This window comes from Caretta caretta, chromosome 10 (genome assembly GCF_965140235.1).
Source record: "Caretta caretta isolate rCarCar2 chromosome 10, rCarCar1.hap1, whole genome shotgun sequence".
Classification (NCBI taxonomy): Eukaryota; Metazoa; Chordata; order Testudines; family Cheloniidae; genus Caretta; species Caretta caretta.
Genome location: NC_134215.1, coordinates 11,269,478 through 11,283,965, shown reverse-complemented (window position 1 = coordinate 11,283,965; position 14,488 = coordinate 11,269,478). Strand labels below are relative to the sequence as shown.

The 14,488-nt window shown below is 46.7% G+C and overlaps 1 protein-coding gene across 2 annotated transcripts in view; it reads left to right on the top strand.

Moving 5' to 3' along the window:
• AMZ1 (archaelysin family metallopeptidase 1) overlaps positions 1-14,488 on the top strand; it is an 18,912-nt gene extending 4,424 nt beyond the window's left edge. The window contains exons 2-7 of one of the 2 annotated variants that reach the window (XM_048866739.2): positions 1,822-2,155; positions 2,835-3,002; positions 3,963-4,091; positions 6,100-6,263; positions 7,982-8,158; positions 13,415-14,488. In XM_048866739.2, coding sequence (XP_048722696.1) covers positions 1,852-2,155; positions 2,835-3,002; positions 3,963-4,091; positions 6,100-6,263; positions 7,982-8,158; positions 13,415-13,981 — 1,509 coding nt within the window. In that variant the 5' untranslated portion in view covers positions 1,822-1,851 and the 3' untranslated portion in view covers positions 13,982-14,488. The remainder of the gene's footprint in view (positions 1-1,821; positions 2,156-2,834; positions 3,003-3,962; positions 4,092-6,099; positions 6,264-7,981; positions 8,159-13,414) is intronic. The other variant, XM_048866740.2, reaches the window with a different exon arrangement.

The following is a 14,488-nucleotide window of genomic DNA, read 5'->3' as shown; positions in this document are numbered from 1 at the left end:
AAGTGGTTGTATAATATGTACAATATAGTGTGAAGTCCCGAGGTACCAACAAAAGCCACACTTAGACCACAAACAGCTAATATTCTTCTCAGAAGGTCCCATCTTACGGCATCTGCTCATCCAGATAACAATGCCTGGGCTGGAGTCTTTCAGCTCATCTTACAGCTCCTGTAAGAAGACTGCTTCAGTGCTCCAAGCCTTTGCTGGTCTGGAGTGTGAGAGATGAAAAGCCAAAGCCTTTGGTTCTAAGTGTGTGTATCTGTCTCTAGGCAACTGACAATCCACTTGATCATGGTGTGCACGTTGGAGGTCTAGTTAGGTGCCCAATGAATCTGCTTATGGCTGACAAGCCCAAGATCCATGTGTTGTCTGAGTTGGAGACCAAGATGACAGCATGCTGCTCTCTTTTTTTCTTGCTTTGCTTCCATCCTCTGGATCAAAGCTGGTTCATGTTGAGCTGCAGCCAGTGCCAGATGTTCCCTCCAGATTGGATGGGATTCTGTGCCCTCCTCCCAGCTTTCTACATGGATGTTGAATGACTTCATATCGTTTTTGTACACATTGTGGTATCGCCATATAGGGTGACTCCGCTTTCTAGAGCTGTCACAAATCTCTGGACAAAATATTCTTGGGGGTTCGGTCTCCTCCTATTCTCTCAACATGATTGAGCCATTGCAACCTCTTCTTAATAGTGGTTTCTGAGTGCGTCCGTGCTGCATGCTCCAGCACCTCTATGCTTGGTATTTTGTCTTCCCACTTTATTTTCAGGTTCTTGCGCAGGCATCTCATATGGAAGCTGTTCAGTCTCCTGACGTGCCTAGCGTACATAGTCCAGGTTTCTGAGCCAGAGAGCAGGGATGACACCATGCAAGACTCCTAGATTTGCATCTTCCCCTTGGGCAATAGTTTGCAGCAAGTGGGATATTTTTCTAAAAGATCTGCTCTAGGAATTATTTTGGGGAAGTTCTATGGTCTGGGTTATACAGGAAGTCAGACTAGATGATCGCAATGGTCTCTTCTGCCCATGGAATCTATGGATACATCCACTGGCAGATCCAGAGGGCTGGGCACAAACAGTGTTGTAGATGGTTTCTGAATGTAAAGCTTTGATTGGAGTAAGTCCCTACTGCCTCCCTCAGTGTTACCGACAGGTTTCAGAGTAACAGCCGTGTTAGTCTGTATTCGCAAAAGAAAAGGAGTACTTGTGGCACCTTAGAGACTAACAAATTTATTTGAGCATGAGCTTTCGTGAGCTACAAGTCCCTTCATTGGATGCATCCTGCTCATCCCTTTCTCTCTCTGGAGCTCTCCTTTTCAGCCTCAGGAAGGCCACACAAAAACGAGTCACTGTTAATGCTTGTTTACACATGTTTAGTCTTTCCAAAGGTTATGTTTATTTGGTTGTAAAGCATCTCGGACATACAGAAAAGTTATATATAAAATTTGGCCCATGGTCTTTATTAACAATTAATGAATTATTGGTAGCGCTACCCAATAGGGCCACTGATTGTCACTCTTACTCCACAGAAATACGACTGCAGGTGCCATTATCTAGCTGTACACATGGAGGTGGCATTGCATTTGCAAGAGCCAGTTTCCTGGGGCCATCCTCTGGTTCATTAACTATTTACATATGCATAGACACAGAGTACTCCTGAAACAGATATCACCACAAAAGGCAGTGACTCCAAGCCAGCAGCACCACAGAACTCTGAGGACCCAGTGATATCTCAGCTGAAATAGTTAGGCAGATTTACTCAAGTGCAAATCCCCAAGTCCCTTGTGAGGCTAAATCCTGATGATTTGATTCACTTTCTACAGGCAGTGCTACAGCCCTAGGGCCCGTCAGCAATGTTGCAGTGCAGACATGCTCAGGAATTCAGCTTTGGGCCCCGAGCTCTGAAGGACGCACTCATCTCTACCAACCCTGCCCTGCAGGAGCTCTATGCCAAAGCCTTCTCCAGTGCAGAGAAACTTTTCCTCTCCGAAGCATACAATCCCCAGAGGACACTCTTCTGCACTCTGTTGATCAGGACTGCCTTCGACTGGCTCCTCAGCCATCCTGATGCCCCTGAGGACTTCGAGACCTTCTATCACTCCATGCTGACGAAGAAGCAGCGTTTCTGCCAGAAGCATATATACCTGCAGCCTATAGGTAACGCAGGCCAGGAGCCACAGCATCTTTGATGTGGGACACCTTTTAAGAAACGGGAGTTTGTTGTTTTTTAAACATTGTCAACCCTCCATCGTTACCTCAGCCTCCTCTGTCCAAGGGCTGAGCCTGCAAATGGCCAATGCCACAGCAAGGCCTTTTTGGGCAACCTTTACATTTGGATCATACGTAGTGGTGCTAAGGGCTGCCTTTGATCCACAGTAAGGAGCCATTGCTGACAACTGGAGATCGGGTCCCAACCCAAGGGCATTATGTGCCCTTGGGAGTGGTTTCTCCATGAATAACTGGCAAGAAATACATACAAAATGGTGAACTAAGAAAGTGGTCCCAGAGACTCCCCCTCCCGGCTAAGCTCTCTGCATGGCCTGCCTACCCCCAAATGACTTCCCAGACACCCCACATAGAGCTAACTTCTTTCAGTGGCCTGCCCTGTAAATGACTAGACAGATACTCCCCATAGCACCTAATCCCCTAAGCAGCCCGTCCCTGAGAAACACCCCCTAGTCGGAATGACTGGCTCCAGAGAGACCTGGCAACACCCTGAAACACCCTTCGAGAGCTAACCCCTTACCATACCTTTGACTAGCCCCAAATAAATCCCTTAAGACATTTTGACCTGCCCCTGTGTACAAGTAACTGACATCGGTGCTTCTGCTCTTAGATCTAATTGAAGAGTCTGCCGGGATCTCGCTGCTGGATTCCCTCAGAAGCTGCCTAGAGTCTTTCTTCTTGGGCCTTCGCGTCAAGTGCCTTCCCTCTGTTCCCATCTCCTCCATCCGCTGCTGCTATCGACAGAGCCAAGATTCAGACAGAGCGCAGCTCCATGCAGGTAAGGAGGGAGAAGAGTGGAGCCAGCAGAGAAGTCTGTCTGGCACACTGGCTCATGGCAGTCTCTCGGCCCCCATTCGCTCCCTTAGGAAATGCCTGTAATATCACCTCGCTGCCTACACAGAGGAGGAAGGGAGGGAAGAGGGGGAAATCCTGTTTTCATGGAAAACCCAGCTTTTGGGCTGGAAACCACAACAATAACTAGCCAGGAGGGCAGTTCTCATCATACTTTTTCCTTTAGGTTTTTATTTTTCAGAGTTTTTAATCTTTAAAGTCAGTTTTGCCAGGTAAAAGCTGCTGCTCACCTTCCCTCAGTGAGTACAACATGCGTTTAGATTTCATTCTGTTTGACTATTTTATGTCATTTCCTCATTTGTTGCCTAAAGCCAAATTAAATGAATGCCTGGGTGGGTTAATGCACTAGCCTTTCATATGAGGAAATTTGAGTTCAAATATCAGTTAGGTCTCAGGTGAAATGGGTTTGTTGGTTGCCAGGCTAGTGTTGCAGGACCATTCGTCCACAATGCAAGATTGCCACGCTGCTTGGTACAGCTGACAGTGCTTGCTCTGGAAAGGCCCAGTGCTGGAACAGTAGGGCTGTTGCAGGTCAGGTGTGAGGTGCCCATAGGGAAATTCTTTGCTCTGACCCATCCTTCCTTTCTTTCATGTGGCTTGGCACAGGATTCACTCGTGTCTTTGTCCTTAGAATTCTCTTTCGGCTTTATTCTATGCAGCAGCAGCATCTCCAGGGAAGCCAGGTCTAATGGTGCCCAGAGTAGAGGGAATGGGTGATAAAGAGCAAGAAAAAGGACCACCCCCTTCACCCTGGATATTGAGTTCAGCATCTCCACCAGCTTGTGGCTTGGACTTCAAGTTCCATCCCGGTGACAAGAGAAATGGGGGCTTTGGCATTGCCCTCTGGGCAGACTGGATTTTTACCTTCTCTCTTCCATTTATCCAGATGGGATCCTGACCTTCCTGAAGAACAACAAGCCTCCGGATGCCCTGTGTGTCCTTGGACTCACTCTCTTGGACCTGTACCCCTGTGAGACCTGGAGCTTCACCTTTGGCAAATTCCTGCCAGGACAAGGTGCAAGTGACGTCCCGTATTCTTCCCATGCAGGGAATGAACAAGAAAGTGCTTTACTTTAAACCTGCTTGGGAGGCAGAGTACCCAGGCCTTCCCCACAACTTTAATCAACACCCCAGTGGTAGGAAACAGGATATCCCAATTTAAAGCATGAGAATTCAGGACTCAAAGCCACCAAGAGGCTGTTGGTCCAGGCAGGGAAGGCTGACTAGCTACAAGCTGGTGACTAAACATTAATAAGTCACCAGGACCAGCTGGTATTCACCCAAGAGTTCTGAAGGAACTCAAATGTGCAATTGCAGGACTACTAACTGTTGTCTGTAACCTATCATTTAAATCAGCTTCTGTACCAAATGACTGGAGGATAGCTAATGTGATGCCAATTTTTAAAAAGAGCTCCAAAGGTGACCCCAGCAAGCCTGACTTCAGTACCGAGCAAACTGGTTGAAACTATAGTGAAGAACAGAATTGTCAGACACATAGATGAACATAATTTGTTGGGGAATAGTCAACATGGTTTTTGTAAAGGGAAATCATGCCTCACCAATCTACTAGAATTCTTTGAGGCAGTCAGCAAGCATGTGGACAAGCGGGATCCAGTAGATATAGTGTATTTAGGTTTTCAGAAAGCCTTTGACAAGGTCCCTCACCAAAAGATCTTAAGCAAAGTAAGCACTCATGGGATAAGAGGGAAGGTTCTCTCATGGATTGCTAACTGGTTAAATGATAGGAAACAAAGGGTAGGAATAAATGCTCAGTTTTCAGACTGGAGAGAGGTAAATAGTGGTGTCCTCTAGAGGTCTGTACTGGGCCCAGTCCTATTCAACATATTCATAAATGATCTGGAAAAAGGGGGGAAACAGTGAGGTGGCAAAATTTGAAGATGATACAAAACTACTCAAGATAGTTAAGTCCTAGGCAGACTGCGAAGAGCTACAAAAGGATCTCTCAAAACTGGGTGACTGGGCAACAAAATGGCAGATGAAATTCAATGTTGATAAATGCAAAGTAATGCACATTGGAAAACATAATCCCAACTATACATATAAAATGATGGGGTCTAAATTAGCTGTGACCACTCAAGAAAGAGATCTTGGCGTCATTGTGGATAGTTCTCTGAAGACATCCACTCAATGTGCAGCAGCAGTCAAAAAAGCAAACAGATTGTTGGGAATCACTAAGAAAAGGGATAGATAATAAGACAGAAAATATCATATTGCCTCTATATAAACCCATGGTATGCCCATATCTTGAATACTGCAAGCAGATGTGGTCGACCATCTCAAAAAAGATGTATTGGAATTGGAAAAGGTTCAGAAAAGGGCAACAAAAATTATTAGGGGTATGGAACGGCTGCCATATGAGGAGAGACATGATAGAAGTCCATAAAATCATGACTGGTGTAGAGAAAGTAAATAAGGAAGTGTTGTTTACTTCTTCTCATAACACAAGAACTAGGGCTCCCCAAGTGAAATGAATAGGCAGCAGGTTTAAAAAAAACAAAGGAAGTATTTTTTCACACAACACACACTCAGCCTGCGGAACTACTTGCCAGAGGACGTCGTGAAGTTCAAGACTATAACAGGGTTCAAAAAAGAACTAGATAAATTCATGGAGGATAGGTCCATCAATGGCTATTAGCTAGGATGGGCAGGGATGGTGTCCGTAGCCTCTGTTTGCCAGAAGCTGGGAATGGGTGACAGGAGATGGCTCACTTGATGATTACCTTTTCTGTTCATTCCCTCTGGGGCATCTGGCATTGGCTACTGTTGGAAGACAGGATACTGGGCTAGATGGACCTTTGGTCTGACCCAGTATGGCCGTTCTTATGTTCTTAAGCCTTGAGGGGAGCACATGCCCCCAACATTCAGTGCAGTGGAGGGCGAAGCGCTATACTGGATGAAGCTAAAGCAGTTTGCCATCATGGGGCCTAAGGCTAGAGGTAGATGCTGGAGGCGGACGTTAGGCTAAGAGGACCTGTCTCACTTTTATTTGCCTCTTTTTGTAGAAGTGGGTGTCTGCAGCTTTGCCAGGTTTTCTGGCAATTTCCCCCAGCCAGGCTGCACCACCTTAAATCCAGCTACCAGGCGAGAGGAGCTGCACGAGGTCACTGAGAAGGCCCGAGACCGGCCGTTGCTGTTCAGTGTGCAGGAGATGGTTCAGTGTTGCAAGGTGCGGTTAGCAACCTACACAGAAGCCAATGTCCTGCAATGTGGGGTTTATGTGCCAGTAGCCTGTGACAGTTCCCTGAAAGAGGAGTGACACCGACCTAGCAAAAGCCATTGGAAGTTCCGGCAGTGTGCCTATGCTCACATAACACTTTACATCTTCAAAGCACGGCTTGACCATTCTCCACGACACTCCCAGGAGGCGAGTCTAGTAGTTAGAGCAGGACCTGGGACTCCTGGGTTGTAGCCTTGGCTCTGGGAGAGAATTGGGATCTATCATCTCCATTTTAGAGATAGGGAGAGGTCATGCAATTTGCCTTACATCGCACTGCAAGCGTGTGGCAGAACTGGGATTACGAACCAAGTTGTCTTTGGCTCCCAGTCTCATGCTCAAGACATTAGACTGTGCTGCCTGGCAGGCACTGGGTGGATGGATGGATAATACCTTCTCTCTCCCCGAGTCATTGTTCGTGGTCTGGTAGTCTCTTCGTAGGCAGTGTAGCAGAGTTGTGTATAGAATGTTGTGATGGATTCGGGAGGCAAGGTGTACGCAATTGCATCTCCCTCCAGTGGCTGCTGTCCATATCGGAGGAAAACCTGGTGCTAATCCCTGCCAGACCTGCCTGTGCAAGCTCATCAAAAAGCCTGAGAAAAGTTTGCACATATATTTATATGAAAATGTGCTTATAATCATAGAATCATAGAATATCAGGGTTGGAAGGGACCTCAGGAGGTCATCTAGTCCAACCCCCTGCTCAAAGCAGGACCAATCCCCAATTAAATCAATTAAATCCTCATAGACATATCCACGTCAGTGTTCCTTCCTCCTATGCTCTCTCCCAGCTGCCCCTTCTGGCCTGCGGTATTTCCTGCTGCAGGGCTGGCCCTGTATCTCCCTCCCTCTCTGCTTTCCCAGCTGGCACTTGGCATTCCCTGCCCTGGGCTCCTTCCCTAGCTCCCTCTGGATCGGACTGGGAGAGGGAGGCAGCCTGCCTGGCTGGCAGGGGAAGGAGAGGGACTGGGAAGCCAGAGAGTGGTGGCTGCTGACTGAGGGCCCAGCTCTGCAGGCAGCAGCGCAGAAGTAAGGGTGGTGACACCATCCCAGCCATCCTTACTTCTGCGCTGCTGGTGGCGGCGGCTCTGCCTTCAGAGCTGGGTACCCGGCCAGCAGCTGCTGCCTCCGAAGGCAGTGCAGAAGTAAGGGTGGCAACACCACTACCCACCCCTAAAATACCCCTGTGACCCCCCTGCAACTCCCTTTTGGGTCAGGACCCCCAATTTGAGAAACGCTGGTCTCCCCTGTGAAATCTGTGTAGCGTGTGCGCTTTTACCCTGTAAGACCAGATTTCACAGTCCCCGACGTGTTATTCATGGCTGTGAATTTGGTAGTGCCCTACCTATGCCTGTGTGCCACCTAAAGGGTCTTCTCTCAGTTCCTTACTAAAACATCATCCAAACTCTCCCTTCTCAGCCCATGCATCGACATTGCCTCTAGGGATAGTCTGGGATTCAGGGTACTGAGTTCCCCTCACACCCCAGAAAAGGGTCCTCCTTCTATGTCAGGGTTGGAGTGCATTAGTGGAAAAGTCTGGTGCATGTCCAAACAAGGAGCTTGGATTCCTCTTTCACCTCCCTGACTGAGGAAGGGTTGAGCAAGAGGAGGTTGTGGTGAAAGTTTGGTTTGTTTGTTTTTAACAACAAAGCAACTTTGCTTTCCTGAAGGTCACGTGTCATGAGATCTGCCACCTGATTGGCTTGGGGAACTGCAGATGGCTGCAGTGCATCATGCAGGGCGTGCTGAGTTTGGACGAAGCATTGTTGCGGCCCCTGGAGCCCTGCCCAGTTTGCCTCAGGAAGCTGCAATACGTTGTGGGCTTCAAACTCATCGAGCGCTACAGGGTGAGAGATGGACCACTGAGTGGTCCTGGGGGCAGAGGGGTAAAGCAAGAAGTTCTACAGCCAGGTCGCCCATCTGTGAATCTCAGCCTCTTGCCACCGTGTTAAAGTAAGGGCTGGGCTTAGAATTACACAGAGCTCTCTCCTGGCATTGGTTATGAGTTAGCAAGATATTTAACACAAGATCCAAAATAGAGAGGGTGGGCATCCCAGACACATTCACGGTGACCAGTTCTTCGCACTTTAAACACAATCTCCAAAGCTCTTTACAAACAATAATAGTACAACACCTGAGCACAAAACTATTCTCCCTGTTTTACTAATGAGGAAATGGAGGCAAAGGGAAAGTGACACAAGCAATGTCAGAACTGTGGTTAGCGTGTGGAAGTTCCTAGGTCCCAGTCCTCTGCTCAGACAGTTCTGTGTGATTTCCTGGCCCATCAAGGAAATGCTAATAGCACAACTAGCTTTAGACACCATCACTGCCCCTTATTGGAGGGAGATACTCCTTCCAGCATTATCTAGAGAGCTGGACTCTAGCCATGGGACAGGTTTATTACATAAAGCATCAAAATAAGCAAGCCGACAATTCATGCTCAGTGCCCTATCTTCTACATTATTTTATTAGTTGCATCATCTTCAGAGACTGGATTTTTCCAGGCTTGCCTATTTTAAACTTCGGTGCACTGTATTGTCACTTTGTATAAAGTTAGCTGTGCAGTTCCAGGAACTTTTCTAGGTTCTCCCCCCCAAGTTCTTGCTCATTCAGCTTGAAAGTCAGACACATTCACACAGAAGGATGTCAACATGCTTGGGGGAGAACACACTACCTGGTTGTGCTGCCACTCACTGAGATGGTGAGGCTAGAACTAGTGCTCTTCATCTAGATCCTGGGCCATCTGCTCTACATCCAAAACTGAGTGGTCCTCAGACCCAGCACATGCCAGAGCAACAATAGCAGCAAAAGTGCCCTCTGCAAGACAGCTCTCCCTTTCCCACAGAGAAACACTATCTGAATTAAATGTTGCCATAACTGATTTCCCTCCACACCTGTTTCATTGCAGTAATTAGCTCAGCTTCCCCGCAGCTACAGTGAAAGAAATCCTGAAAAAGAGGAGCCAACTCGCTCCTCCCCCACAAATGTCTCAACTGCCTCCAGGACGATAAAGAAGGAGCTCGAGTAGACTATATGCAGCGCTATATAGTGGGGTTGTGCCTTCCCCATATCAGATAATGCTGCCAAGGCCAGAAACAGCAGCGCGGGTCATGGGCAGAAGGGGCAGTGGGTGGAGGTAGGCAATCTTTCTGTAAGAGGATGAACTCTTCGCCGTTAATTGATTTGAGTTTGCACTCAAATATGCTCTATTTTGACATCAGCCAGGGTTTGTTTGATCCTGACAAATTTAGAGCAAAAAAATCCAGGCTGCACTTACGTTACACCAGGTTTCCCTTACAGTGTCACATGCTGTTCTCAGAGTAGCAGCCGTGTTAGTCTGTATTCGCAAAAAGAAAAGGAGGACTTGTGGCACCTTAGAGACTAACCCATTTATTTGTAGTCCCTAAGGTGCCACAAGTCCTCCTTTTCTTTTTACATGCTGTTCTGCGCTGCAACATTTCCCGTCACGGCTCTAGTATAGAAGAGCAACTGGATAGCGACTAAGGGGATGCCTACGCTACAAACACTCTGGGGCACTGAGTCTCAGAGCCTGAGTCTACAGATTCGGGCTTGCGCAATGACACTAAAAATAGCCATGTAGCTGTTCCCACTCATGCTGGAGCCCGAGCTCGGAAACTCAGAGTGGGGGTAGGTTTCAGAGAACTGAGCAGGAATGTCTGTGCTGCTATTTTTAGTGCCGTAGCACAAGCTCGAGCCTGTAGCCCTGGCCTCGGAGACTCACTGCTGCAAGCATTTCAGCGTAGCCATACCCTAAGGGCTTGCCTTCGCTGCCGTGTAAGCTCGAGCTCAGGCTAGCTGGAGGGAGAGCAGTCGCACCGCAAAACACTCTGCAGCCCCATTGCATTAGCACCCTGATGGGTCAGCTCGCTCACGTTTAAAGCACCAACTCAAGCGAGAGACGTGTGCGCAAACAGGATCTGGGTCGGGGCAACGCTCGAGTTACAGTTCGAGTAGGGTGACCAGATGTCCCGATTTTATAGGAACAGTCCTGATTTTTGGGGCGTTTTCTTATATAGGCTCCTATTACCCCCCTCTCCCATCCCAATTTTTCACACTTGCTGTCTGGTCACCCTAAGTTTGAGCTAACACTGCAACAAAGATGAGCCCTAACTTACTGCTCAGCCAGTCCCAGCCATTGGGAAGAGAATTGGTTAATAAGGCCCATTACTGATGCTCAGATTGGGGTGTAGCAGGGTTTGGCTTGAAGCAGGGGATATCCCTGTCTCTGTGGAGTTCGTTCCCTCACTGGCTGATGTAAATCAGTGTTGCTAGGAATGACTTCTCTCCGGCTCGCTATGAAAGATTTGTTTTTTCCTTTTTGCCTTCAGAATGCAGCAACTAGCAGCTAATTGCAGATGATTACACCCCAGCAGTCCCTAAGTCAGAGGCTTTATTCTCTCTGCCCTCTGCAAATTGCTCAGTTCCAGTTTTTTCACCTTTAAATATCACCAGGTCAAACTGCTCCTGCCTAGCCTACAGTGCACTGATGGAGATGCCACTGATGCTGACAAGGACAGGGTGACTCTGTAGTAAAATTTGAGTAGCACGGTTCCCTTGTAATATCAAAAAGTGGACTTCAAGCAGTGCTCAATTGCATACTGAGCAGGCTCCATCCCATGAACACAGATTTCACAGGCTCCTGCACATGAGAGAAGCATGTGCAGCATGCCCCCATCTGGTTAAGGAGCAGAACAGAAAAATGAAGCTAAAACCACACAAACCCTTAAATAGCTTGTGTAAAATGCACCACAGAGTCTGAAAGATAGAAAAGGATTCCCACCCACTCCCACCCCTCACCTGCATTACAGGGATTTCAGGGACAGCTCTTCCCTCTTCTTGACTTGAAATAAACAAGACCTTAGAGTTGGTTGAATTTTTCTGTAAAAACAACAATGCAGATTTGGCAACACCAAAGCATTTTGTAACTTCATGTCAGCTTCACCTAATCAAAATGTTTCACTGACATTTTTGAAATTCTAAGTTATTTTTGGTTCTAAATGACTGAGTTTTGAATTTCTTTCAATTTGATATAAAAATCAAAAAAGTTTTAAAATTATCAAAATCAAAAGTAATTGTTTTGATTTTGGTCAAAACAAAATGCCTTGGTCAATCTGAAGTTAATTGTTTCCCCTACTTTTTGGTTTGCCAGAATTTTTTCAAAAAATTTAGTTTTCAGGTAGACCCAAAATGTTTTCCCCCTGGAATTACCTGAAAACAGAAAAATCCCTTATTCACACATCTCTACCCGACACCTCTGTGTGGATGTTCTGGCTTCAGCTATCTTTTTGCTTGGATACACGTTTTCCCCGCCTTAGGTGGTTTTAGACTGAGTGGCAGTTCTGATTATTCTGGAGTTTCATTGATGTCTTAGGAATTTAAAGAGCCTTGATAAAACCCAGGGTGTAGCTGCGGCTTTCAGACAGCACCACTGCCCCTCCCTCCACTCTGGCCCCTCCGCAGGCTCTGATGCATGTTCTGTTGAACATGTTTATGGGTGGTCAGGGGTGTGTTCACAGCTGGCTTTAACTGTATAATAGCGTTCACAGCAAGACAGAAAGAAAGTCTTCCCTTTGCATTTTTTCTTGGCTATAGGGGATCTCAACTGTTCAGATGCATCCCTGTACACATAGGTGCTGCCGCAACCCCTGGCTTTAAGTGGTTTCCATTATATACACAGGGTTTACAGTTTGGTTCAATGGCTCTCACTGTACAATGGCTCCCACTATACAAATCGTTCCAGCAGCCCTGTCTGTACAAAACTCTTTGCCAGGGCTTCACACAGAGACTGAAATAGGGAACATGGCTGCCTTGCCCCACCCACTCAATTTGGTCTCTGTACTGCTTCTGTCATTGGCCTGGGGAAAGAAGGCAATTATAGAAGGGGGATGGGGGAGTGGAAAGTTCTGGGGAAAGGGACCTCTGCAAATGCCGATAAGGCCTGGAGACTGAGCCAGAGTGCAACACTGATGCCCTCTGCTGGACCACGCACAGTACCATCCTCCGTAGGAGCAGAAAGCACAATACACTCACAAAATTAATACATTACCTACCAGCCCCATGCTAGTATTTTCTAACTGCTACCACTGTATTTGCTTGAGGAAGTGTATAGCTTTGCAGAGATACCAGCTGGGGAGTAACAGAAAACAAAGATAAGATACATCAGTATGCGAGAAGATAGGAGTGGGGGTGTGAATGCTAAGGAACAAAAAGAATCAACATGTATGCCAGCTAAATAGACAAGGAGACCAAATTTTATCAGTTGCCAACTGTCAAGTGCTATGATTAATTCCCCACAGTCTAAGGAATAAGTGTGCCAGAAACAAGCAGCTGTTTGACATATTATAGCATGAAAAATTTCTGAGATTTAAAAAAAAATTACTTTCTATTAATTCTTTGCTAGAGCCCAGCCTTTCCTTATGTGTTTCAAGTGAAGAGCTGCTCTTGAGACTGAAAATGCATGCTAAATAGGAATGAATATGTTCGTGAAACAAGACTCCTCAGCTTTGCCACAGGAGCATTTATATTCATGTAACCGAACTTCCTCTAGAGAGATGACACTTGTTTGTTTGTTGCTTTTACACAGATCACATGGCACACAGATTCTTGGGGGGGGGTAACACCAGGGGAGTACACAGCTACTTCTCTACCATCATCTGTAAAGTATTCACGGGTAGTTTAGTGTCAGTCTTTTCTAGCAACAGTCACTGCAAGGAACGGTGCAGAACCACAGGCTGTGAAAGCAGTTTAAGTATTCCAGGCCCAGTCTCTCCCAAATAGGAATCATCACTGAAGGATATTTGGAATGCTAGCAGTGTTATTCTACTCTTGTTACCGCACGGTCAAGATTTTAAAGAGTGCCTAGTGATTTGGGATGTCGGAGTTTTGGGATGCCCAACTTGAAATGCCTTAAAAGGGGCCCAGTTTTCAGAGGGTGGGTGCTTAGCACCCCCTGGAAATCACACACCTTTAAAGTGTCTTACAAACACCCCAGAACTGAGGGACCTGAGATCACTTGGCACTTGGCCAACTTGTATTGTTTTGCTAAGTTGATCTAACATGAAAATCTTTTCCTCCAACCACAGAAACTCTATGCTTGGACTCAAACTATATTGTCTACCTGGCTTCCTCAAGAGTCAGACATGTCAACATCTGAGGACATCCTGCCATTCAGCTTGGACTCTGGGATGTGCTGTGAGAATGACTCTGAGCCTTTAACTTCCCTGTCTGAGCCATTGACACCAGACACTTGCAGCCAAGCCTTCTCCATTGGGCAGGAGCTGGAGCATGACCAGCAGTTTGTTTCTCCACCTGACACACACAGCCAGCAGCAGCTGGGCAGGACCACCAAGTCCACAGATATCATTAAAGATTATCAACTATGGCTGGAAACATGCATTGCTGCCCTGGAGAAGAACGTCTCTGAGGAGGAGCTGGCTCAAGTGGACAAAACTGTGGATGCCCTGGCTAAGTGGGAAATGTTTACGGGGCAGCTCCCCACCATGAGAAAGGATCTGCCCTTCCCCAGAGACAACGTAGGGCTAAGGAAAGTCCTTGGAGACAAATTCTCCTCCTTGCGGAGGAAACTAAATTCTAGAAAACTGTCCAAAGCTGAATCTTCCCCTCATCACTGGAGTTGGGAGGAAAACTAGCACTCGGTCGGACTTATCCTTCTGCAGTCCTTGCTCCTTTCTGGGCTAGGAAAAGCAAGCTCAGCTCATCATTTTGATTTAAGTTTTGTTACATGATTGCCATGCATTTGGTCGTTCTCACCAGAAGTTACTGTCTGAGAAGGAAACAGGAACTCACTACTGGAATGAAATGTGTTTCTTTTGCTGAGGTTCTGAACATGGAATTTGTTTCAATCATTCAGGCACTCTAAGAGCTTATATACATGAGAAAGTCGCACCAGTTTAACCCAAGATGTGAATCCAAATCATGAACAAAGCTCTGTGTGGATGCTCATGTTTTGGTATAAAAGTGGCATATTTCAGTTTGGCTTAAGTTGGCTGGGAACTGGTTTATGGTTTATGTTAAATTAAAACAAGAGTGTCCACATAGGCGTATGTACCAGCTTAACTAAAACTGATGTAAGTTAAACCCATGCAAACTTTCCAATGTAGTCAAGGCCTCAGGCCATGGAGCATTTGCGGCTCTAA